This window comes from Sander lucioperca, chromosome 20 (genome assembly GCF_008315115.2).
Source record: "Sander lucioperca isolate FBNREF2018 chromosome 20, SLUC_FBN_1.2, whole genome shotgun sequence".
In the NCBI taxonomy this organism is placed as follows: domain Eukaryota; kingdom Metazoa; phylum Chordata; class Actinopteri; order Perciformes; family Percidae; genus Sander; species Sander lucioperca.
This window is the reverse complement of record NC_050192.1, coordinates 18,629,626-18,655,751: the sequence shown is the minus strand read 5'-3', so window position 1 is coordinate 18,655,751 and position 26,126 is coordinate 18,629,626. Positions and strand designations below refer to the sequence as shown.

Here is a 26,126-nt window from a genome sequence, read left to right as displayed (position 1 = left end):
TTGAATCTGTCAGCATATGAACATTCATTTAAAAATGCCACATCGTCTACATATAAAGACACCCAACATAAACCAGTCTTAATTGTCTTGTCTGCCATTTTCCTTTCCCCAACTTTACCATCCTCCATTTTTAGTCCACTCTTATTTGTCGACCTGAGGGGGGGGTGGGGGGGGCAGTGGGTGGGGGGTGGTGGAGGATTGAAAGCTAACTATTAATTGGCAAAAAAATATTTTAGTGTGTGTTGTTATGACTTCCTGTCCAGCAGCTGAGGCTGATGTACTTCATCCAACAACTATACGGTTTTGTGCTTCGTGAAACCAATGAGATCTGTTCAGTTTTTATTTGGTCAGCGTTTTAATCTCCAAAGGTTGCAGTCAGTCAGAAAGGTTGTCATAATAACTGTCAGTTTCATAGTCCCCTGACTCCTTTCAGTTTCCCACAAAATTCTCTGCACATTCTCACCCATCTGTCAGTTCCTTTATTCAATGAGTCCCTCTCAGGAGTTACTGTCAGCTTTTACGAGGTCACTAAATAGGCGAGTTCACTGACAGATTTCAGATGGGTGAAGTTTGGGAAAACTTTTTTTAATGTGAGCAGTGTCAAAATGTGTTTACTTTCATAAAATATCTACTTTGTGGTGTCATAAATTTGCACACTTAAATTAGAATTGCAGTGTTCAGAGAATGAGTAGTTTTGGCTCAAAATTCCATAATTCAAAGCTTTGTTCATGTCAACGACATGTTGACGATGTGTACATTAGCCATCTGACATGAAACCCAAAATTATGATGTTTGATACTTTTCTGCAATCTTAATTTACTGAGAAACTTAAAAATAAAAGGGACAAACAAGGGAGTGATACAGCAACGTTTAGGGTTTGAAATTGAGGAAGAACAAAGCATGATGTCCTGAATAATGTGATTGACGCTTTGTAATTTATGGAATATACTCGCGGTTTTGTTTCTCAACAGACAGGTAACGGTGTGTTCAAAGTTTAGTTCTAGCATTTTGAAATAATATTGGATTAAGTCGACATTGCACATTTGTTACATTTTGCCTTAGGCATAATTGGATGTGTACCATTATGCCTAAGGGCTTGATCATTTGTTTTCACTTTAAGCCTTTTACAAGGTTTTCCAGCTCTCCTGGTTCAAACAAAAAAACAGACCACAACACCACATCTGCCTCCCCATGCAGCGTTCTCTGTGGTTTAGAGCAACATTTTGAGGTTATAAGCTTTTTATATTCAAATTATATTTCTAAAGCTAGGCCCCAACAAAGCGTCCCAAACCCGCTGATATTTTCCAAACTGCTGGATTTTTAGATCCTGAAAAAAAACAAAGCTGCTCTTTGAATTCAAGCTGAATGAGCTTGAATGTTGTGGAGAGTTAATGAGTTTGAATGAGTCATCTGAGTGCTGTGATCAGAGGACACCGAGTCCATGTTGTGTTAATTACATCTCTGTTCAATGACCGACATGCAGCTGACTTCTGGTTCATCTGCCTTTTAATGTCAGCTGGTTTAATGTAGCGAACGCAGGAAGGTCGGATTTAAACTCTTCTGGGTATCTGGTTAGTGAGGAATTTGGATTGGAGCCAAGATGGGCTGAAAACACAAGCTTTATCTTTAGCTAATTAGCTAATCAAAATGCAGAAAAGTAACAATATGAATTTGATCTTGCTAGAGATGGTGCTTGTTTCTTTAAGAATGAGACATTTTTGTCTGGATGTTTTCCCTAGTCTGTTTTGGCAGATTTCATGACAATTTTGGGTTCAAATTAGACAGTCAAAGATTCTGTTATGGTTCTGATTTTCAGACTTGTAGCCCAGACATAAGAACCTGTGAGGCAGAGGTGATGGTGATGAGGCAGTGTCTAACATCTGTGTTACCTGACCAAACATATATCTTATTGTAAGGTCGCATAACAACTAGGGCTGGTTATGGTTTAAAAAACTACTACACCAGAACCAATACCAGTACCCTTAAAGTGATACCAATTCCAATAGAGTACTTTCGATACACATCATGTGAATGGACACATTTCTGCACTAAACTGCCAAACCTGTGAAATATACTGCGCTCGACTTCCCCACACCACAGCCTGTATGGGTTGTAGCTGCTGCGGTAGTGGGCCGATCACACGTCGCATTCAATCAAAGAGCGCTTGGTTGATACCTTAAAAAGTAATGAGTAACGCGATACCCAGCCCTAATCACAACACATTGGCCTATAGTACTTCTAACCCTTTAGTATATCATATACACTACCGGTCAAAAGTTTGGGGTCACTTAGAAATGTCCATTTCACTCCATTATAGACAGAATACCAGCTGAGATCAGTTGCATTGTTTTTTTTAATCAGGGCAGCAGTTTTCAGATTACATGATGTGCTTACATAATTGCAAAAGGGTTCTCGACTGTTGTAGAAAGAAGTGGCTGAAGAAACGCTTGAAATCCATGCTTTTTGGTCTAAACGTCATACCCAAATTAAAAGTGGTACAGCTCCCATATACTTTGACACTCTGGGGTGTGGCTGATATCATTGGAAAGGAAACAGTCAAGTTTTTGTTACAAGTGTCAGGGTGATTCTAGGCCTTACTGACACAGAGTTACAGAGGCTACAATGGAGGGTTTTTATTTCCGTCCAAGTCATACATCTGTAAAATGATTAGAATACACTGCTGTCAACACATCTGACAGGTGACAGACAACACAGGGCATTAGACACATGTCTCAGCTTACTACAGAAAAAAATCCAGAAGCCAAAAGACTCAAAAATGGATTTTATATGATTTTTTTTCTACAGATATGTCTGTGTGTTTTATTTCTATTTGAAAAGTGCAAAGAAAAAAGTCAAAAAACTACAAAATACAACACTTCTCAAATACACAAACACACCCACATCAATCACCCAGAGTGTCAAAGTATATGGGAGCTGTACCACTTTTAATTTGGGTATGACGTTAGACCAAAAAGCATGGATTTCAAGCGTTTCTTCAGCCACTTCTTTCTACAACAGTCGAGAACCCTTTTGCAATTATGTAAGCACATCATGTAATCTGAAAACTGCTGCCCTGATTAAAAAACAATATAACTGATCTCAGCTGGTATTCTGTCTGGAATGGAGTGGAATGGAAATTCCTAAGTGACCCCAAACTTTTGACCGGTAGTGTATGTTCCACAATATTTTAATTATATTTTAATGATAAATTGAGTTGGTTATTTTGTAGTTCACACAAAAACAGCCTGAAAACATAATTTTGTTTTTTAAGTCAATAAGCAACCATACCAACTCATGTAATATCTCATTTTGCCAATTCTAAGAATTTTCTGATCGTAATTGTAATTTATAGCAACTAAATGTTTTGCAGATAAAATACATAAAGTACTTTGTGTATGGGCATTTCACAGGTTTTATATTTTGTTGAACAACTAGTGAAATGTTTCATTGGTCAAATCATCTGTTTCAATTTAAATTCAGAAGATCTTGTTGTTGTAGTTGGCTATTGTTCATCTGACAGCAGATTATTCTCTCTGTGTCCATCGTCAGTCTTGGGGGGCGATTTAGTCATTGGATAGTTGTGATGCTAGTTGCTAGCTAGCAATTACTGAATCAGTGACTGCTAACTAGCAGCTTTGAAGAAATAAACCATCTGAAATAAAATGTTTGCAACAAATCTCTTTCAATGCAAAAGGAGTAGCGAAATCAGCTGAATAACCAGTTAAGTCAGTCTCTCTCATCATTCAATAAGTCTATCTGACTGAATCTGTAAGCTAGCAGTGCGTTAGCATTAAGTTAGCAGTCAGTTTGCAGTCGCTTCACTCTAGCCAGCTGGTGTAGCGTTAGCCGAGTGTGAGGCTCGGAGGCTTTCGCAGCCACTGGTAGAACTGGCGCCGGTGGAGGTGGTGCCAGCGCACGTTGCCCTCGACAATCTCCAGCGCCCGCGCCAGCGCAGGCCCCGCCCCCACGCCGCTGGACTGGATGAACTCCTTTAACTAAGGAGAGAAAGGAGAGGAAAAAGAGACGAAGACAGGGAAATAATGAAGGGAAGAAGGGAAGTTGAGCAGACAAGGAAAAGTAGAAATGGTAAGACAAGATATGAGGAAGGAAGAAAGGAAGGAAGGAAAAATGATAGAAAAGAGATATTAGAATATTAGAAACCCCTCTGTGAAAAGACAGGAATATTGCAGCACCCAAGAGGCTAAAAAGGTCCTTACAGCCCACAATATAATAGTGTTTAAATAAAGCAACTACAAAGTGATGATTTAGGTATTGGTACTAGTCTTTGTTACTGTAACTAAAAATGTTAGTTTTGTCCTAAAGGTTGCACTCCAGCCACAAAGTTAGATCCACACTTTTGTCCAAATATTACACCAAAATGAACAAACAACCGTAGTAGCGCGTTGCCACTGAATCAACAAGCCTGTGTTCATAAAAACATAGACTTTAACTACAACTCCCAAAGTTCATTTTACCAAGAAACATCTATTCACTGAGCTGCCACAGAAAAGTATGTTAAAGATAGCTCTGATAACTGAAATTAACCTGCAGCTTAAATCAATTCACTTTTAAATTCTGCTTCAACTGGGGGTGAATTCAGCAAATATGGCGCCCAGTTTTGTTCTCCACTGTAACGAGAAGCATTTTGAACGTTCTAATTCATGCATTTTGACTGGCCTCTTCACCATAATAATGCCGGCAGAGACTCATGGGTACTGTAGTATTTAGACCCATCTGCCGTGCCAAAATGACAGACAAAACGTGATTTTTCAGAAACAAGATTAAATAATTAATCTGACAATCTATAGGGTTATTAGATTAGAGTCCCATGTTTCCGAGTGAAGTAACAACCAGCCCTCTCACTTCACAACTCGAAGGAAAAGTGTCCACATACTTTTGGCCATATAGGATATCCTATTCTAGCTCAAAGTGTTGGATTTACCAAATTGCCAGGTAGCCAGCGGATCCCAAACTAAATACTTTTACATTATGGTTTTACAAACATTACAGCAAGAAAATGTGATATTAATCAAACAACATAATGAGAGGTAAAATGTCCAGCATGAAAGTCGAGGTATCAAAGTGATACAACAGTTTTAAAGTACAGTAATTACATGGAAAGTTTCCAGCATGAGAGGTGAAATATTAAAGAGAAATATTAAAGAGAAACTTTGAACTGTTGAAAATGGGGAATGAATATGATTTTCAAAGTTAAGGACTGAAGAGGAAACTTAAATTGTTCAAAGTTTGACAGATTCACTGGAGCGCAGAAGAGAATCCATCCCTTCAACTCACTTTAATACAGTTCATATTGTTAACTCCATTGCTCTCCTTTACTTTCCACTCCTATATTTTCCCTCTTTCTCTTCCTGCCCTCTTCTCCTCTATCTGTTTTAAAAAGACTAAAAAAAGACACATTTTTCAGATTTGCTTCTCTAAACAAAATCCTTTTCAGGAAAATATAAATAAATAGGTACATCATTCTCTTCATTCAGGCAGTTTTTGTATTCAGGGGTCCCATTTTAATATGTGGAGATTCTGTTCAAAGACCATAAATCCCACACTGAGGCTGCTTGTTGTTTCCATACCAACAGGAATGGCAGAGAACTCAAACAAAATGGTTTCAACACAAAAATAAATAAAATGAAGAGACAGATTTGTGTTCAGAAACGCCCACAACAAACAATGTTTGTTAAAGATGTGAGTATTTAGAGAGCCACTTCTCCTTCCATTCATTTAATTTCTACTTTCCTCTTTTGGTAGAGCATCATGGGAGTTTTCATGAAAACCACTAAAATCCAAATATTTGTAGTAGATGTGAAATAAGTAACAGTAACTGCTGTCATTGCTGCTCTATTCTCTTCAAATAATCATCTTTTTTTCTGGAGAACACATTAATGCCATGATACATCTGAAGGACATGAGGCCCTGCAGTTGACTTCTCAGCCTCTAAGGGCGCTTTCACATCTGCCTCGTTTAGTTCAGTTGAATCGCACTAGAGTTTGTTTGCCCCGCTGGTGCGGTTCGTTTGGGCAGGTGAGAATGCAGCAATCACACTCGGGTGCGCACCAAAAGCGGACCAAACAAGCGTACCAAGACCTGCTTGATGAGGTGGTCTCAGTACGCTTTCAAACCAACTCTGGAGCGGTTCGTTTGTGGTGAGAATGTGATCCTACCTCGAACTGCACCAACTATATATACTCCACAAGTCTGAGCTAATGTCTCCTGTAGTCAGGTGTGCTTTGCAATCTGCGGTGCAGCAGAGCAGCAAACTGTAGCAGCTTGCAGCGTTTCTCTCACAGAAATAGACTGCGGTCACTTGCATCTCTGTGGTCAAAGCAGCCGCCGCTAAAGATGGAGACAAACACCAGCAGAGCAGAGCGAAGTCTCGGTGACCAGAGCAGACGTTGCAATGTCGCTCGCGAAACAATGTCTGAATACTTAAATTAAATGAGCTGGTTTGACCATGGAGATGCGAGAAATATGCACTAGTCCAGAACACAGGACCTTCTTCCTGTATTTACTTTCTTGCCCCCGCTCCCAGACACATCCGACCAATAAGCGGGGTGAACGTTGTTGCGTGATTTGTAATGACGCATTTTGGTACGCTTGGAATTTTCCAGGTGTAAAACTATACTGAACCAAGGGGAAACCGCTCCAAGTTTACAAACTCATCAACTGATTTGGACCAAAGCAAACAAACTATAGGTGTGAAAACGCCCTAAAAGACACCAGACTGGGGGGCAGAAAAACATCACTTGTCTATAATGCGTCTCCAGCTGATGTCACTTGTGTTCAGATTTCGTTATGGCCTACATCACCTCCGCCAGAACGTCAAAGGGTCCCCGTGCACAGTTATAACGTCCACACTCTCGCCAGTCACGTTGGCGGAGATATCGCTCTCAGCAGAATCCAACACATCTGCTTCCATCGGGGCAAAACGTTCGCGCAAGTTCTAGAGCGATGGCTCGCCGTCACTAAAACAACCACCACGTCCTGCACTGTTACGTCTTGTCGGGGATGCATTAGGCTACATTAGCAGTTACACTATATGCGGTTAATTGCGTCCCAGACCACCTCGACAACTGTTTTGAGTGATCGGATCACAATTTGTCATGTGGTCGTTTGGACTTTTTTAGCGCTGTCCACTTGTTATCTAATCGCCCAAGACGCATTTTAAAAGCAAGTGTAAACAGGGTCTTACTAAGGCCCTTCTCCCCCGATTACTCATTTTTTGCTGGGTGCCAAGTTGTTCCAAACTTCTTTAATTTAAGAATCGTGGAAGCCAGTGAGCTCTTGGGAACCTTCAATGCAGCAGACATGTTTTTGTAGCCTTGACACAATCCTGTCTCTGAGCTTTGCAGGCAGTTCCTGTGAGACCTTTGTATAGAGAGGTGTGTGCCTTTTTCAAATCATGTCCAATCAGTTGGATTCAACACAGGTGGACTCCAATCGAGGTGTCGAAGCATCTCAAAGATGATCAAGAGAAATGAGAGGCACCTGAGGGTCTGGACACTCAAGTCAATGTGATATTTTCGTTTTTTCTTTTGAATTAATTTGCACCCAAAAAAACGATCCTCTTTTTGCTTTGTCATTATGGTCTACTGAGTGTAGATTGATGAGGGGAAATGCTTTCTGAGTGACTTCCCTTATATTACCATTGTATCTGTGATGCTGGCTAAGAGCTAAGGGGAGACAAGTGGTCAGAGGGTGGAAATTGGACCACATTTACCTGTAAATCTTATTTCACTAATGTGTGTATGTTTGTGTATTTACCTCATTAAGTTCTTTCTCAGTGTTCAGGAACTCTGTGACTCCACCGATGAGCTTCGAATTCATGAACAACGCTTCACCATAACTGAACAGAGACAGTGAGACAGTTAGCATTGCAAGTATTTTGTTTCTTTACAGCAGTGGTTCCCAAACTTTTTCTCGCCAAGGACCCATAAACTGAAGCAAGTTAGATCGCAGATCCCCATCTGATAAGACTTCGTCCCAGGGGCCCTCCATCTGATAGGATTTTTGCTTTTAGATGGTGTATGAAACCCATGACCCAAATAGTCATACATTCTGTCATTGTGTGTCTGGATGTAGTTATAGTGAAATAAATGATTCCTCCTTTGTGCTGGGGACCCCCTGGAACTCATTCAAGGACCCTTGGGGGTCCCCGGACCCCACTTTGGGAACCACTGCTTTACAGTACAACACTAATAACAGTACAACATGTACAAATACTCATACACGGACTGAGTGACTTACCGTGCGTTGAGTATGTCCCACTTTTCTCTGAAGTATTTCCAGCCAAGGTTTCGACCCTGCGGGTTTCTGCCCACGTGGATGATGACGTCGATCACGTCCTGCTCTGGGACCAGGTCAGAGGTTAAAGACAGGTTCAGTAACCTAGGAGACACAGAGACACAGCCAAGCTCAGTAACCATTGTAATTATGATCAATCCAGATCAAAGGTGGCTGCTGTGGTCTTGAAAATGGAATAGGAATGAATCCACAGCGCCATTTTTGAGTCTCAGAGAAGCATAATGCAACCTTTGCTTGTCATATATATATATATATATATATATATATATATATATATATATATATATATACCAACCATTCTGCACTTTTATCCATTGTCAAGGGCCAGTAATGAAAAATGTTAGATCTGCTTGTTTCTTTTAATCATTTGGATCTGTTGCACACCATTTTGTCCGTGCCCCTACCCAATTTCATAGCTCTAGGAGTTATATATCTGAAGATATTAAACCCTTAAAATGGATTTCTCGCCTTTTTTAAGGAGCAAAAATGACATTCCCTGTGACAAAAAACTATGCAGTTATCAAAATTCAGCCAAAAAGATTTTACAGAACTTATATTTTGGTCTCAAAATAGCATATACATAAGGAATTGACATTTTGTAGTTTTTGTTTTGCTCTTAAGAGCCCTGCTGCAGTGTGGGACTCGGAATTACTCCTCTGAAATGGAGACACTAGACCTACATGAGCTCCAGTAATCGGATTTCTCCCAGATTGTTAAAGGTTGAGAGGATTTACAGAAACCGGGTGATCGCACAAAGAGCATGGCTGCGGAATCCTGACGTGTAAACACATGAAGTTTCTAAAGTGCTTTTTTTAAAGATGTGAGACTGAGCAAGACAAAGAGACAGAGTTTCACAATAAAATGGATGTTCACTCATCCAACATTGTGTTCAGAGTTTACCTTCATCCTCCTTTACTTTGTTTCCATTTCTCTGTATTACTGTGTGTGTGTGTGTGTGTGTGTGTGTGTGTGTGTGTGTGTGTAGCTGCTGTTTTTTCATTAAACCACCAAATCAATTTTCTCTCTCTTCCCACATTCCCTCTGTGCTGAAACCATTTCCTGTGTGACCAATCAGTGTGTTTCTGTGGTGTGGTTTTATTTTTATTTTATGTGTGTGTGTATGTCTGTCTGTGTGTGTGTGTGTGTGTGTGTGTGTGTATATGTGTGTGTGATAGCTGCAATGTGAACATGCAGTACTACCTCTCTGATTGGAGAACAATTTACTGTAGCTGAAAAAATCAATACCTGACACACACACACACACACCAATCTGTCTCGCTGTACAGTTTTGAGTGTGTGTGAGATTCATCCTTGCTATTTTTCTCAACAAGAAGTAGCGGCAGTTAGGTCCTGATAAACACAAACACACACACACACACACACACACACACACACACACACACACACAGATTTACGTACATGTATGGCCTCAGGCAAATTTTAACTTTCACATTTCACTCCATTTGCAGTCTGTTTCTTTTTCAGTGTGCCATGAAAATCAACTAAAACTTGCTGCAGTTTAAAAATAAAATCCATCAATGTGCACCGTCATGTTTTTGCCACAGTATTGTTATTATCATCAGAGGTGGAAGTATTCAGATCTTTTACTGCAGTAAAAGTACTAATACCACACTGGAAATATTTCACTACAAGTAAAAGTCTGCATTCAAAACCTTACTGAAGTAAAAGTATGTATCAGCTTAATGTACTTAAAGTACTTAAAGTAAAAGTATGTTTAGTGCATTAAAATGTTGCCCGTCAGTGTTTTCCTCTTCTATCTGATGTTTCTGGATTAATATGCCTGCTGCATTCATGTGTATGTCGCATTTTCCTGCTGTAGATGTTTAAGGTTGTGCTCATTTTAACTCCTTCATACACTGTTGGGTAGTTTAATCTGCAGCGATGCATCACATCCTTTAAGAGCATCATATGTTTGTAGCGTCGCTGTCCTGTGAGAACCCCGTATCTCTAAAATGTTTTTAAACGTTTTATTGTGTCAGAAAAACAGCCCTGTTTTCAGCTTTGTGACGATGCATTTTCCAGCTGATCCAAGAGGCTTTTTAAACACTTTATTTAGCTCAAGAAGTAGAAGAATTTTCTCAACACATTCACCCTTCAGTTTATCACAAACGTTCAACATCAACACATCTGGAGATACAGGGTTTTCACTGGATAGTAAGGGGGTGAAAACTGTCATCTGAAAAATAACTGAAGCTGTCAGACAAATGTAGTGGATTAAAAAGTACAATATTTACCGGAGATATAGTGGAGTACTAGTATAAAGTAGCATAAAATGGAAATACTCAAGTAAAAAAAATGTTTTTACTTGAACTAATTTGTTCTCCAGTACAGCTGAGAGCAGTGACTGTTTGGAAAACTCTCCTTCTCGCATTGTTTTTCATTTAAGCAGGAACGTTTTGCATTGATAAACTCTGGTGTCAGAAGTTCCCTTGAAGCTCTACCGAGTGTTTTAGTGTCTATCAACTTATTGTTTTGGTTTTACAGCCTGCACCTTTACTGTTTTGGTTCAGTCTCACAGCTCGCATTAATCGTGTTTCCAGCAGCAGGCAGCTGTTTTCAACTAAACAAGCCACTGTACACAGGGGCAGTTAGAGAGCTGGTGAAGAAAGTGGAACATCGGGCATAAAAAGGTCAGAGGGTGACTATTGAATCCTCCATGTAACAAAGTAGGCAGCTGTTTGTCTACGATTACATGTAGGATACAAAGTATGGATATTGATCAAATGAGTTTTTTTCTTGCAACTGCAATTTAAACGAACCCAGGGAAAGAGTTTTTTTTCGACTACAATCAATAATGTTGATTAATGGAGCTTTTAAAGTCCCACTCCAGACACATTTTATAGTATGTTAAACTACTCTGGTATTATCAATATTTTGTTAAAGATGGTTTTACCCACATAAAAAAAAAAAAAAAAAAAAGTCTGAAAGTGGCTGAAAACACATCTTACACATTTTTTGAGTGAAGGGGGACTTTAAAGCAAGCTGTCTTATACTTCCTTTGGAAAATACCAACACATTCTCACTCCCAGAGCGCCAAAAAGCGACACGTGGTCAGGTGCCTTGGCCGTTTGTTACTGAATAGTCTCCTTCAGCGTCAAGCTTTATATTAGCTATAATTAGACACTCTGGATCAGGACTCTTGGCATCACTTTTTGACGCTCTGGGTCTGGACGTACGTTTAACTGACATGCGGCACAAGAACGAGACGGATAGGTTAAGGTAAAGATGGTGGGTGGGGTTACAAAATGTACGTTTCAGTGACACTCGAGACAAGAACGGGACACCAACCCCGGTCTCCTGGGTGAAAGTCCTGTGTTGTTTGATCCATCCACCACCCCAACCAACCTCCTTACACTGATTTTCGGTCTTTCATACTGCTCACTACCATTGTCTCTCTTAATACTAGGGATGCACCAAATCCCGATTTTTGGGGTTCGGTCGAATACCGAATCTACTGGTTAAGATTCTGCCGAATCCAAAACCGAATACCGAATCCTACTCCCATCCTCAGTCCATTAACACAGTAAACACATTACTGAAGTAAACAACGTTGCATAACTTGTATTCTTTCGGATGTTTCATACGCAAATGTTTTAACAGCGCCGATGTTGTGTATTGTTTAGGGTCTTCGCCACCACGAGAGAAATCGGCATTTAAAATTGAATTCCATTTTCACTTTCTCACAGCCTACTGCATTGAACGGTCCACTTACGTAAACACCTTCCTGTAATCAACGGCGGCGTCATTACGTCGACCAGCATAGCGTGCGTAGTGCAAGCGTAGGGTTCGGTTCGGTGGGAAAAAATTCTAAAGTTCGGCAGAAACCGAACCCCGTCAAAAAGCCCAATATTGGGCCAAATCCGAAGCCGAATCCTGGATTTGGTGCATCCCTGCTTAATACTACGTCATCTTACAGCGCCACGGTCGAGCTGCTGCTCTGCCCGGTGCGTTCCGGACTGACGCTGAATGTGATTGTGAAGGTGATTTTTGGTAACTGATGCTGAGAGTAACTGATGCTGAGAGCCACTGAACAAGCGTCAGTATTTTATGAATTGGGAGTAGGGTTGGGTATCGTTTGGGTTTTTTCCGATACCAGTGCTAAAGCGATACTTTTAAAAACGGTGCCGGTGCCTAAACGGTGCCTGAACTGATACTTTTTAAGAAAGTTAAAAAAAAAAAAAGAAAAAAAAAAATGGTACTAAACAAAAGTCAGCAACATTAAAGAACAGCTTGTTTATGGCTATGGCCATATGGTCAAAATTAAATGATTTAATAATATAGTAATAACTATAACTTATAACGTATTTCACTAGCAAATTGCTGTTGAACGACAAAAACAACCGCCAGGTGGGAAAAAGGTATTTTACAATAACTTTGAATGCACCGCAAGGCTACCAGTTTCAAGTGGGTTGATTTTCCAACAACGGCAGCTGCAGACTGTTAACGTCCCGCTGTTGGAATCCTCTACAGTGAAATTCAGTCACACTTTACACTGTTTAGCTGTCAGCATTTTAACCGTGTTTAATCCAGCTGCTAGCTAATGGTAGGCTAATGTTAGCTGCTGTCGAGTGTAGTGTTAACTAGCGTCACGTGCAGCGATGCAGAACTGTTGCCTCTAACGTCCGTTTTCGGAGCATCAGAGAGCAGCACAGGCATATCAGTAGCACCGGAATGAGGCACCGAAATCCACGTTGCTATTCGGTCCGGTAGATACCGGTCGTTAAGGCACCGGTGCAGTATTAGTACCGGGTACCCAACCCTAGTTGGGAGTTGAAAATGCAGACATCTTTTAGTTTCATTGTAGCGTTAAACCATCTGGAAACAGCTGTGTGTGTTCCTTTTGTACCTGTTGAGGAGGAAGGTGTTGTCCGAGCAGGTCAGAGCCTCCAGCAGGATCTTCTTCTCTGAAATGGCGTTGGTAGAGTGAAACTTCATCCAGATGAACTCCCACACGTCCTCGTCCATCAGACTGACCCCAGTGCAGTAAACAATGTCTCTGATGTTGGGAGGAATCCTAGAAAAAAAAAACATCTAGCGATCAGACCGACACAATCGGCCACATCTCCACTACAGCAAGTGTGTGTCACATTTTAGGGTTGCTGATAAGTGTTTGATTTGACTACGGTGCAGCAACAGCGACAGGATGTGAGAGTGACAGTGGACCAGGAAAGGTAATGAAGCTAAAAACCCAGATAAGACACGTCCGCACGATAAAGCAGGACTCTCTGGATGCTAAGTGAGAAATACTGTTTCCATTAAAACACCCCTTCACTCCTCCTGTGGACTCAAAAAAATGCTTTTAACATTTCTTAAAAGCAATTAAAAAAGGGGACACAAATGATACATAAAAATGTACTTGTATAGGATATGTGTAGTTGTGGAACTCCAGTAAGTAGGCTGCAGGTAACTACGGTTTCTGTTGTTGGGTGTAAAAATACACACACACACTCACTCCATGCCCCAGCTGGTTACTGGCCTGAATCATCAGTATAGCAAAAAGGTGAACATTTCCTTCACACTATAATTTTACTGTGTGTGTGTTTGTTTGTTTGTTTGTTTGTTTGTGTGTGTATGTGTGTGTGTGTGTGTGTGTGTGTGTGTGTATGTGTGTGTGTGTGTGTGTGTGTGTGTGTGTGTGTGTGTGTGTGTGTGTGTGTGTGTGTACTTGACCTAAATTGTCAGTAAACCAAAACTAAAATCTTTCATCACAATACAGTGAGCTCAGCTGGCAGCATACAATTATATACTGAACACCATGCGTGTGCATGTGAGAGTGTGTGTTTAATATGTGTGTGTGTGTGTGTGTGTATTCAAAGCAAGTGCAGAGTGAGTGATGCAGGGACAATCACATCATTCACTGACCTGGGAAATAATTTTAGAGATGCTCCACTTAAGAGCATGCACGTGCACACACACACGCGTGCGCACACACACGCGTGCGCACACACACACACACACATTAAAGTCCTTCTCAGACGACATCTGCCAAACACAAGTGTGTGTGTTTTTAGGAATATGAGTGTTTGACCAGATAACATGACGTCTGAGCTGCTTCCAGGTTATTTATCATCTAAAACAGTAAGTACTTCTGAGTCTACAGCTAGTACTGCTTCTATTACTATTTTATCACTTGCACTTCTATAGTTGCTGCTGCTATTTATAATAAAAATTAGTCTCTGGGAACCTCCAGATGGCTCTGATCCCCTTAACTAACACACTGAGTGTGTGTGTCGAGTGATTGTATGTGTGTGTGGTTGTGTGTGTATGTGTGTGTGTGTGTTGTGTGTGTCGTATGATTGTGTGTGTGTTTGTGTGTGTGTGTGTGTGTGTGCGTCTGTGTGTGTGTGTGTGTGTGTGTGTGTCTGTCTTTCAACAGTCTGTAGAGGACGTTTTATATCCTAAAGCTCTGTGTTTCCCCTGAAATATCTCTCCCTCCCACTCAATTCTTCCTCTGCATCAAACTCCCATCCTGACAGTAAACATGTCCCTCCACCATCTGCTCTGTCTGTCTGTCTGTCTGACTCTGCAGTCTAAATGTCACTCTGAATTTTGAAAATCACTTCTCCGGAGTAATAAAACATTTAAAGTACCGGACAGAGGGACACGAGCTCTGTCAGGTGCTTAATGCCTGACTGAAGAGTACTGCTGTGCTGGTCCTGTGACCACAGTGCACAATATTTCCACAAATCCCCAGCAGACATGAGGCGCGAAGGGCCTACTGTATACTTTCAATCCACACCGACTCAGACCTCTATCCTCAGAAGCAGCTGTCCTCTCAGCCCTTGAGAAGCTGAAAGCCAAACTTATTTTACAAGACAGGCTACCATCAAAAATGTACAGAGATGATTTAAAGTAGGCTCCCTAGTCCACAGTAGCTGTATATGCTCAGAGAAACTTGATCAATTGTTATAACATATTTAAGTAAAAGATTTGAGTGATTTAATTGGCTGTCCGTGGAGATTGTGATTCCCCACACATGCAAGAGACAAAATGAGTCATGGATTCACGTTAGATTCACATGACCACCTGTCTCCTCAAAATGATGTTCCCATACAGCGAAATCCCGATGGGTTCGGTCTTAATTTCTATCAATGTACACAGGCTCAGGCCGGGCTCGGGCTTGCGCTCCGGGTTGCGCGGTAAATGAGCGCTCAGGTGATGCGTTTCGATTAGCGCGAAAGTGGATGCTGAGGAGGTGAAACGGAGGCTGGCCTCTGGAGGACTTATTTTATTTCTTTGTTCCAACTTCCAAGTGGCCTATAGCCTACGTTAGTCATGAATAAATGATGTTAAAAATTTATAAATGACTCATTCTTGACAAAAAGCAAAAGAGCTGTGTGTGTGCGCACATTTTAATAATGTCGGGTTGTAAACGGATTCGGGTTTTTAAAAAGCTGTCAATCAAAATGTATCTGTTGGGCTCGGGCCAAATTCTGTCGGGCTAGGGCCTTGTCGGGCCTAACTTTTAAGGCCCGATTACAGCTCTAGTACTTAACCTACATCACATACTTAACTTACGTAACTTTAATTATGTAACAAACATACTTATTTTAACCCATACAACAATCTTTTTAGTCTAGTTTTGTTTCAATTCTCAACGTTAATTAAGACCTGACCTGGGACCTGAGTTCCTTAATTCAGTCTAAAGGTCGGGTTATACAAGAAAAGAATTGTTCGACCAGATCAGCAATCAAAAGTGTTAATAGTTTTTCCGAACTCATCTCGTGTCGAGACCACTGCAACTCCCTCTTGCCTGTATATCAGAATGCAGCAGCCCGGCTGGTTTTCCATCTAACCAAAATTCTTTCACACCACACTGCTCCTCTGCACCCTGAACTGGCTACTGGTTGCCTACCGTGCTGCAAATGGCTTAGGTCCACCCTTCATCCAGGACCTTGTGTTGTCCTCCTGGCTAAAAAAATGTTGACACTTTTTACAGAATTGTTTTAGCAGGCACTTTTGTATTTGGCACATTTTTATTTTTTTTATGTTTTTCTTGTTCTTTTGCCATTTTGTCGTTTTTTTTTGTTTTTGGTTCTTTTTTGATATTTATGTTGCTTTTTCCCCACTTTTTTCGTCATTTTTGTCACTTTGATGTTTTCGATGCTTTTCCCCCACTACCACCAGTATATACACACCAGTAACAACTAATTATAATGACTAGTTTTACACTTATTCTTGGAATAATATAAGTGCGGAAATATGCTATAACATTAAATAATAAAAAAACACCCACAATTCAATAAAAGTAGAGAACTGATCTGTAATTTTACTTGTGAAGAATGTTGCATAGAACCACCCATGTTATTTTTGGGCAATTTGGTTAAAAGAAACCCACATTTCTGATATAGAAACTTTGAAAACAGGTCAAATTTGACCCGAGGACAACATGAGGGTTAAACCTTACACCCCAGCCTGTCCACTACGCTCTGCTACTGCCAAACAGCTTGCTACTCTCTCACTACTCCCGGCTACCGCTCAACTAAATCCTGACTGTTTGCCGTCCGGGCTCCATAATGGTGGAACAACCTTTCCACTTACATCAGGACAGCAGAAACTCCACACATCTTCAGACTGAAAACGTACATGTTCAGAATGCAACTTGGCACAGCCTTGGCAACACCTTTCTCTACCTCGTTTCTGAAACGTAGCACGTGAGTGACTCTCACTAAGTTTTAGGAATTTTTTAGGGATCTTTATGGTTAAATGCATTTTCTTTTTGTAAGCGTCAGCTAAATGAATGTAATGTGTGTGTCATCATCATCATAACCAGTGTTTTTTTTTAAGTGAACTGGGGCTGCACATGAGAAAATTAGAAGACTCTGAGTAGCCAGTTTATCAACACACCGCAAACCTGGGCCCATGTAGTATACCCAGAGAATGGAGGAATTGGGGGGTTAATGCAGTTCATTGTTGCCCCTGGAGCCCCTACCAGGTAATCCATCAATAGCTGCAGTTACATTAAGATACATTTCAAAAAGGGCTCTTTATTTGATCCATTTGGACGCTTCATTTACAATAAAACCCCAGTGGAACATGATTACTATTCCAGAGGGATGTGGGCACTAAAATTTAGCTGTGCTCTGAAATAATTACACTCATTGTTCTGGGCAGGAGTCACATTACTGCAGGTGGTTCCTGACACCCTTTTCCTGCAGGAGACGCAAGTGTGACGCAGGTCTGCTGTTTGACTCGTATCAAAGGCTGCTCTCTTTTGGTGTCACTGTTCTCGGGGGCTGTAACTGTAGTTTCACACACATTGCTGCAGAAGCACAGAACGAATGTACTGAGGATTACACAAGTGCTTAATAGAGTAACGTTCAGTTTCATGTCTTTTAATTCAGGTAATCATGAAGCCAGGTCAGATGAGCCCCCTCCTGACTTTAATTATTGTAGCATTCTGACAAAAAGCAGTCTTTAGTTAATACTCGGACACACGGGAAGGAAATGCACATACATGTGCTCTCCAGATGGGATTGACATCACTGAATAGAGCATGAACTATTAAAAAAAAAAAAATAAATAAATAAAAAATCACCCCTGGAGAGATTAGCCCTTTATGAATGTTGATTTATCTGGCACGGAAAATGGAGCGTTTCCAAATTGCTTCTCAAATTTGAAAAGGCCACACTTGTGTTGTAGTGAGGACGAAAAAATGGAGCTTTTCCAAAAAATAAAACGCTGCCATATGGTTGTGATGCGAAAAGCTCCCTTGCTCTGTCAACAACAACTTAACTTTGAAAGCGAGAGGACTGAAAAACAGTTGGTGTAAAAGGCATTACGGTTGCGAAATATTTTGTTGTGGCTGTGCTGAACTTTTACTAAATGACACGTAAACATGAATCTGACATTAGCGAGGATGTGGCCTGCTCCATTTCTAAGAATCCATTCATAAAATCTGCCGGATGGAGTCTGAAACTGTGTGTTAATTTAGTGTTTTAGCTTTAATGTAAGCACCCCCTCTTATCGTCAGCTCCCTGCTGTCCCATACAGAACACCAGCATCTGTTTCTATTTAATTTGCTGTTTGAAATGTAATTTAGCAGATTTCATTAAGGTCCCAGAGGCAGCGAACGAGCCAGCAACACATGAAAGAGAAAAACCTATAAGGCAGACAGAGAGGACAAGAATGAAAAGTGGAATCAAACAAATGGATCGATGTGGAAAGAGGGGGAGGGGGGGGGGGGGGTTTCTCTAATTGAAAGCATGTTGCATGGGAACACTGGGACGTTTACTCCACTTCACATTTTGAGATACAAATTTGGAATAATACATTACATGTGGCAGAAATTTTTGCCCAAAGCAACTTACATTATTCAACCCACATCCACACACATAGAGGGCAATTGGAGATACAGCCGCCCAACATATTCTGCACTTTTATTTGTTCTTAGTCAGTATTCTCAATTTAAACGCAGCATTGCATTCAAGGCTGACAAGATCATAAAGTAAACATGGTTTTAACCCCTTTTTTTTACAGCTGTGAAATCCAATCCCAGAAATGTTTTTGTTGTCTTCCGCATTATTTTATATAAATTCCCACCTGTAGTGGCCCAAAGGTTAAATAAAGCCAGTCAGTTGTTCAGACTGTATACCCTGGAAATCCAGAGTTCTCACGAGAGCACAATTTGAATTTGCTCAGCGAGTCACTCTGGCATTCAGTGATGATGCTCATTAACTATGCCCTTGGAGCCGAGCTGCACCAATCACATCGGTGTATCTGATATAGGCGGGCCAGAGGCGAGCTAAACAGATGACGACAGCGCTGCAATATCGAAGTCCGGAATCAGTCAGTAAACATTGGTCGTAGTGTTATCCAATTGCGTGCAGTGATATTTTCAACTACATGCTTGGTGCTGCCCCTCGAGTTGGGCAATTTTTATTACTCATAACCAGACCCTTAATCTTTCAGATTTGGGTCTAGATTTCCAGGCTACAGACTGTATACTGTGTAGCCTATATGTGTGTGTGTTCGTACCTGTTCTTGTTGCTGGAGATCCAGTCAGAGATGTAGGCGACCGCCTGACGGTGACACTGTTTGTTCCCGAAGCTACAAGCTAACATGATGAGCTCCCTCTGTAACTCCCTGAAGAGAGACAAACAGGAAACATTGCATATAGAACATTCTTGTGTCTATCATCAGATACTTAAAGGAACATCTTTTTTTTTTTTTTTAAACCTCCTGTGTGGAGGGTGGACATCAGTTTCCTCTCTAGTATAGAGATAGGGCCAGGACTTATTTAGCTTATCATGGACTGGTAGCAGCCGTAACTACTCCGTCATTTTTTATGTTTCCTTTCCAACGTTAGCAGAAGTGGTGCCTCATGTTTTATTCTTGAAATGCGTCACGTTGAGACCAGTGATGTGACTGACTGAGAGTCTGTTTTACTTGTATTCATATTTTTCGATGATTGCACTATATGTCTGTACCTTGTTGTGAACTTGTTTTTGTATCTTGTTGTGTCATTCATTCCTTCATTCTTTTGTTTTGCACCGGGACAAGGGAAAACAATTTTGTTCCTCAATAGACGGATGAGTGAGGTCTCTCTTATATCTCTTTAATATTACTGTTACAGCAGCTAAGCGCAAAATAAACAAAGCTAAAAAGCTAAAAATATACAATAGTTACCAACTTTTGGGAGAATTTTTACTGTACATACTGTATATATTATTTTTTTTACTATATATATATATATATATATATATATATATATATGTATATAAATAAATGTGTGAGGTTGACAAAGTGCAAGTAGTGCAAAATGAAATGCAAATTATACTGTTAAGTTGTAGTTCAGTTATGGATCAGATCATTTAAAGATATATATATATATATATTCATCTTCATCCAGCCCTTTTGTTCTTTGCGCTGCTGCATATACATGAACCTAAAGAGCAGGTGTGCTTGGAGACGCCCACACAGTTTGTGCACCCAAAGACCTACTGCTCTGCACTTGTTCGTTGCGTGATTAAAATAGGTTCCTCTATTTTATTAGACTGATAATATTAACAGAAGTGTGTAATAGTGTGTGTGGGTCTGTTGCATACTCAGTCTGGTAGGACGCCTGCAGCACGTTGCCCTCGCTGCCGGGGCCGTTTGTTGGCCAACCCATCTGATGGTACCGCGATGCAACCTGCTTCAGCACATAGTCCTGGTAACACACACACACACACACACACACACACACACACACACACACACACACACACACACACACACCATTAAGAGTTAATTAACAGACACCCAGCTGTCAGCGCTGAAGAGACAGTTTATTGTGCTAACATAAAGCCGTTAACTGACTGACTGACTGACTGATTGACAGAAGAACTGATAGAGATAGTAATTGATTGACGGGTCATTTACACTGAACAGGCTGTATTCGTCTGTGCGGTCCAGCAGTTTGTCCAGCTGGTAGAGCGCTCGGCTGGCAGAGTGCCACGGCAGGAAGGACTGCTCCTCCGGCAGGTAGCCAATCAGCTGCAAAGGAACGCCCTGTGGGAGGTACCCAGCCCTGAGAGAGAGAGAGCGAAAGAGCTAGAGACTTTATACTGCCTTCATAGAACAGGAGAATCAACATCTACTGGTTAAGCTGGAAACAATTAACCCTAACAGTGATACCCTTAACATCATCTCTGGAAAACAACAAAAACCATTGCAATCAAAAACGGTTTAATGTTATCAGTCACTTCACAGACAATTTCATCTGTCTTTATTTATGGTATTTTTTCTTTTGACTGGTGAAAGAGTAGATGGAGACAAGAAACATGCGTGCGCTTGCGAAACAGCCACCCACAAATAGTCTCTAAATAAAGCATTAGGCTGTCTTTGAGATTTCACATGAACAACGGTTAAAGTTACTCAGGCTACCGAAAAATACCATAATTCCTCTGTTCAATTAGACCTAAGCGACGCACCCCAAGCTTAATTCCATCCTTAACAAACAGCCATGTATATCGGCTCTCCCAGTCTCTCCACTGGCTGTTCCAATTTAACGGGAGAGAGGAGCAAGAGGGGTTAGGATCGTGACCGGCCTCTGACAGGTATATTTTTGCAATTTTACACGTTGATCACATTACACAAAATGGAAACTGCACGTCAAAATGACACATTGTCAATATTTTTAGAGACCCCCCAAAATTTCACAAATCACATTTTCAGGGGAGCCCATGTGTTATTAAGGGGAGCCAAGCTCCCCCTAGCTCCCCCGTAGTTTGCACCCTGGTTATATGTTTGGCACGTTAACCACAAGGACATGACAAGTACACTACGAACTTTAACTAAATACAGACTGATGAATACAAATTGTACTTTCAGGTCAGTCTCTTTTAGGGTGAATAAAAAAACACTCAGTCTCTGTTGCCTTAAAATGAATGTATTTATTTAGGAAACACACAAGACAGAGGTTTCCAACTTCAGTTACACCCAAGAAACAAGGCCACAGATTTTTAAAGCTTTTTAAATCTAAACACAATGCCTGTCTCCAGCCTTGAGTAGCCTTTCTGATTAGACATGCCAGGACATCTTTACTTGCTAACAAAGTAAGGGAGAATACAGGGTCAGTTAACCACGACACTGCAGAAACACCACTCACCAATTGGCTATTGGCACGCTAATATTTAAAGTTAGCTAACATTAGCCACTATAGACTACTGGTCATACCAGGCCGAATAAGGCTGCAGCAGCAAAATCCCTGAGCTTCTTTATTTCCTAGAAATTCAATTTCCCATTTGTAAGATGAAGATTGTGTTATTGCTTCTTTTAAAAGTTATATCGTCTTGATTTAAATGGCAAAATGCAAAGGTGGCCTGCACCCCGGCAGCATTGTGTCTACGTGAAGCACTATGGTCCAGTTTCCCAGCGTTAAAGGGTGACATCCGTTTTTTTCAACCTGGATCCTATTATCCTATGTTTTTGTGTCTAAGTGACTGATGGGAACAACAATCTTTGACATTGGTCCAGTATTAAGCATGACCGTTGCTGTCGGCAGTCAGTGAAACAAGCTACAATGTAAGGGGCAATTGGGCACCTTCTATTTACACTCATAAAAGTGCTTGTTTTACCACTTACAGGTTCAGATTATTATTGTAAGTGTCTGGCAACATTATGGAAAGGACTTCTAAGGAGGTCACATTTATGTTAAAAAGTAAGATCTTTTTTTTAAACATAAAAACATCAGCGAAATTGCGTTTGCTAAAGCCACCAGACTCCATGTAAATAAACAGTAATTTTAGCAATCGCAAAATACACTTCATTCAAAGTTGACAAACAAAATAAAACTATGAAAAGCCGTTTTGGGTCGTCTTTCCACTTTTCCAACCATCACAACTCTAGTTTTGGTTGAAATAAACACCTAGTTTACCGATTTACATGTGAAAATATGTTGGGTCTATACACTTGGGTTGTGTATTGGCAAGAATCTGGCGATACGATACGTATCACGATACATGGGTCACGATTCATTATATTTCGATACTGTGCGTAAGGCGATATATTGGGATTTTTTTTAAGTATAATTTTAGAAAAACTAATATTTAAAAAAAGACATGATGTGCATAAAAGTCAAAGAAGTTGGGCGCCCAGGTAGCTCAGTTTACGAGGTTTACTCCTCGACGCAGCGGGCCCGGGTTCGACTCCGACCTGCGTCCCTTTGTTGCATGTCATTCCCCCTCTTTCTCCCCTTTCATGTCTTCAGCTGTCCTGTCAATAAAGGCCTAAAATGCCCAAAAAATAATCTTAAAAAGTCAAAGAAGTTTACTTTAGGTAAACAATTCAGTACACAGAAAATCAAACCAGTTTGGGATTGTGGTTCACAGGTTCTTAGTGAGCAAATGTTTGTATGCTAAAGTAGGCCAAAGTTCAGCCATAGTTACATTGTTAGCTTCTAGCAAAAAGTCAGGCCCTGCTAGGCACTGCTAGGCAAGGACACTAGTGGTGGGTCTCAGCATAGCCATGTAGCGGTAGGGGGTTTAAACACAACATAAACGTGAATCACTGTTTTACATGAATATTTTTGCACGTAAACTAAAAAAAAAAAAATTGAAAATTACAAAACCAAAAAAATGATATTGCGTTTTTGAAAATAGATATAGTATTGCAAAACTAAAATAAAATATTGCGATACTCAAATGTATTGATTTTTCTTACACCCCTACTATACACACTAAAAGCATTGCTTTTCTTAAATGGAGTCTAGTGTGTTTAGTGCTAGCAACCTCAGAGCTGTTTCTGGTTAAACAGAAAGGTTTTCAAGAGGTTTTAAAAAGACATCTTTTTAGGGATCCTTTCCATAATGTTGTCAGACACTTAGAATCATAATTTAAGCCTTTCAGTGGCAAAAACATCACTTTTAGTGAACCAAATTAACAATGCACATTTGCCCTATAGGGTTACTGCAGCGCAGTCTGTGGCTGCCGGTTACAGCGCTCAGGCTCAATACTGGACCAATTTCAAATATTGTCGTTCCTATCAGTCGCTTACACACAAAAAGGTTTGAGAAAAACGAAATTACCCTTTGATGTCAACTCTCCAGAAAGATGGCAAGTTTATTAAATTCCCTACCTGGATTGGCACATCCCAGCTTCTATACTACACCAGTGTGTGCTACACAATGAGTGTATTTATTATGTATTATTTTCTTTCCCTTTATGTATCAACATAACACTTTCATACTGAAATCTTGTATGACTCTTTCTGGACTCTCTTCTTGAACTTTTTTGTTAGTGCAGTTCAGGACACACATAGGTGTATACTGGGAGATGAAGTCAATTTGAAGCCTGATCCTGATGTCCATCTGGTCTTTAACCCTTAAAGTCTGTGTGAGAGTCTGTGTGTTATAAACTACAGTATGAAAACAATAAGAAAAACTAGGCCGTCTAAATGCCACTGGAACTATTTAGCTGCCCGGGTTACATCCACCTCATCATGAATATTAACCAGTGTCCTTTCTGCATTCATCAACATTCATGATGTTTTGTCATGAATATTAATGAGGCAGGCAGTCAAAGACAGAAAGTGAACTCAGAGAGGTGATGTTAGTTTTATTGGTTTTAGTCTGATTATCGGCGTTCAGACTGAAGAGAGAACTGACCGATGGAAATTATGATTTCCCAGCGACTGAGGCAGAGCAGTGACCTTTACTGAAGAGCTGTCAATCAAAGTGAGTGGACACACAGAGAACTCCATGTTCTTTCACCGGAATAGTTTAGTTTGCAGACAGAGAGGTTGAGAGAGACACAGAACTCCACAGAGTTAATCTGGTTGAGATAAGACTCTCTAAATCTTTGAGGAGCCAGCGGAACTCTAAACTCCAGACTGCCATATTCCATAATCTGCCTCTTATCCAACCTCCGCACATTCATCTCCATTCCCATCATGCACCTGGCCTCTGAGACCATTACCATAATTCATCCAGTGTGCAAAAAAACCCAACTTTGCCTGTTTGCGAGTGACGGGACTAAGCGTGAAAGCAGAGGGGAAGATATAGCGATCTGCATCCAGCACCACTGATCTGTTTACTTTTTCAACTTGCAGACAGTACACAGTCACGCCACACTTCATATGTGTTCGCATGTGATCCGTCTTCTTATTTTCTGCTGAGGTCTTTTTCTTTTCTGTCTTTTTAATCCTTAAGTCTCTATCTCTATCTCCCCTTTTTATTTTCAGAGGCAACAATATTCAGAAGTCTAATGATCTAGGGTTCCCCTTCTGTTTTCTATCTCTCTGTATTGTCCACTATGTAAGAAGCTGAAATGAATCTCTCTGAAAAGCTGTGCAAAACCTGAAAAATACTGAAACACTGAGAAATAAAAACCCTAAAATCTGTCATGTTCGTACAACCTTTAAAGAAAAAGTTAGACATTTGGGATAATGGGACCCTTATTTGCTTTCTTTTAGAAGATATAAGAAGCTAACAGCAGGGAAGCTAGCCGCTGTCCGAAATTCTAAAGGACATCTACAAGTACTTCTAAAACTCACTGATTTACACGTTGTTTGTTTGTTTAACCCGTATAGAAAGGAAAAAAAGAATGAAAATTCACCCTGGCAACCTCATGACAACAAGACTCTAGGAATGAGACTGTCCTCCAGTAGCAGTGCCCTCTAGTGGCCGGAGTAATTATGACGGGAGTAAAGCAGGGGGGAAGCCAGCTTCCACAAAGCGTACCTCCTATGGCGCCATTTTGATGCTACCTAGCACTCACCCGCCGTTAGCATTCCATTGACTGCCATTCATTTTGGTGCCACTTTGACAACGACAACTTTACATCTGAAGCGTTTAAAGACTCTATTTGTCCATTGTTTATTTCTAAAGAAACATGACAATATATAAAAGGCTCCATTACCTTGTATCTCACGTTATGGCTCCGTAGCAGACGTTTTTGTAAAAATAGGCTAACGATTGTGTCATAAAAACGGGACTTAATGTCGCATAGTAGAGGAATTACCGTATAGTACAGGAGAAGCTCTCAGGCAGTTTAGACTTACATTAGCGGTTTAAGTTTAATTACTAATGTTAACTAGCATTTTAGTTAGCAATAATTAGCCTCTGTCCATGTTATCTCCTTACATATACCTACGCTCACCGTCTCTGTAAGATTGGGAATGATTGAGATTTCTCTTGGCACAGCTACCAGAAGACTTCCAACTTTCAGACAGGTTGCTCACGTCACATCGACGTCTTCAAGCTCAGTTGGAGGCTGCTCAGTAACGCTCAGCCATCACTGGAAAAGTGCTTCTAATATCCTTCACTGGTCAACGGCGTCGCTTTGTCCATTTCTTTAACTGTCTATGTA

At 40.6% G+C, this 26,126-nt stretch overlaps 1 protein-coding gene across 4 annotated transcripts in view; it reads right to left on the bottom strand.

Annotated features, from left to right (window-relative positions):
- Window positions 1–3,243: 3,243 nt before the first annotated feature.
- The window catches only part of LOC116047901 (thyrotropin-releasing hormone-degrading ectoenzyme), a 212,189-nt gene continuing 189,306 nt past the window's right edge, over window positions 3,244–26,126 (bottom strand). For all 4 annotated transcript variants that reach the window (XM_035995965.1, XM_035995966.1, XM_031296925.2 and 1 more), the window contains 7 exons: window positions 20,701–20,848; window positions 20,385–20,488; window positions 19,315–19,422; window positions 13,184–13,351; window positions 8,260–8,400; window positions 7,777–7,858; window positions 3,244–3,995 (listed from right to left, as the gene is read on the bottom strand). In XM_035995965.1, coding sequence (XP_035851858.1) covers window positions 3,843–3,995; window positions 7,777–7,858; window positions 8,260–8,400; window positions 13,184–13,351; window positions 19,315–19,422; window positions 20,385–20,488; window positions 20,701–20,848 — 904 coding nt within the window. In that variant the 3' untranslated portion in view covers window positions 3,244–3,842. The remainder of the gene's footprint in view (window positions 3,996–7,776; window positions 7,859–8,259; window positions 8,401–13,183; window positions 13,352–19,314; window positions 19,423–20,384; window positions 20,489–20,700; window positions 20,849–26,126) is intronic.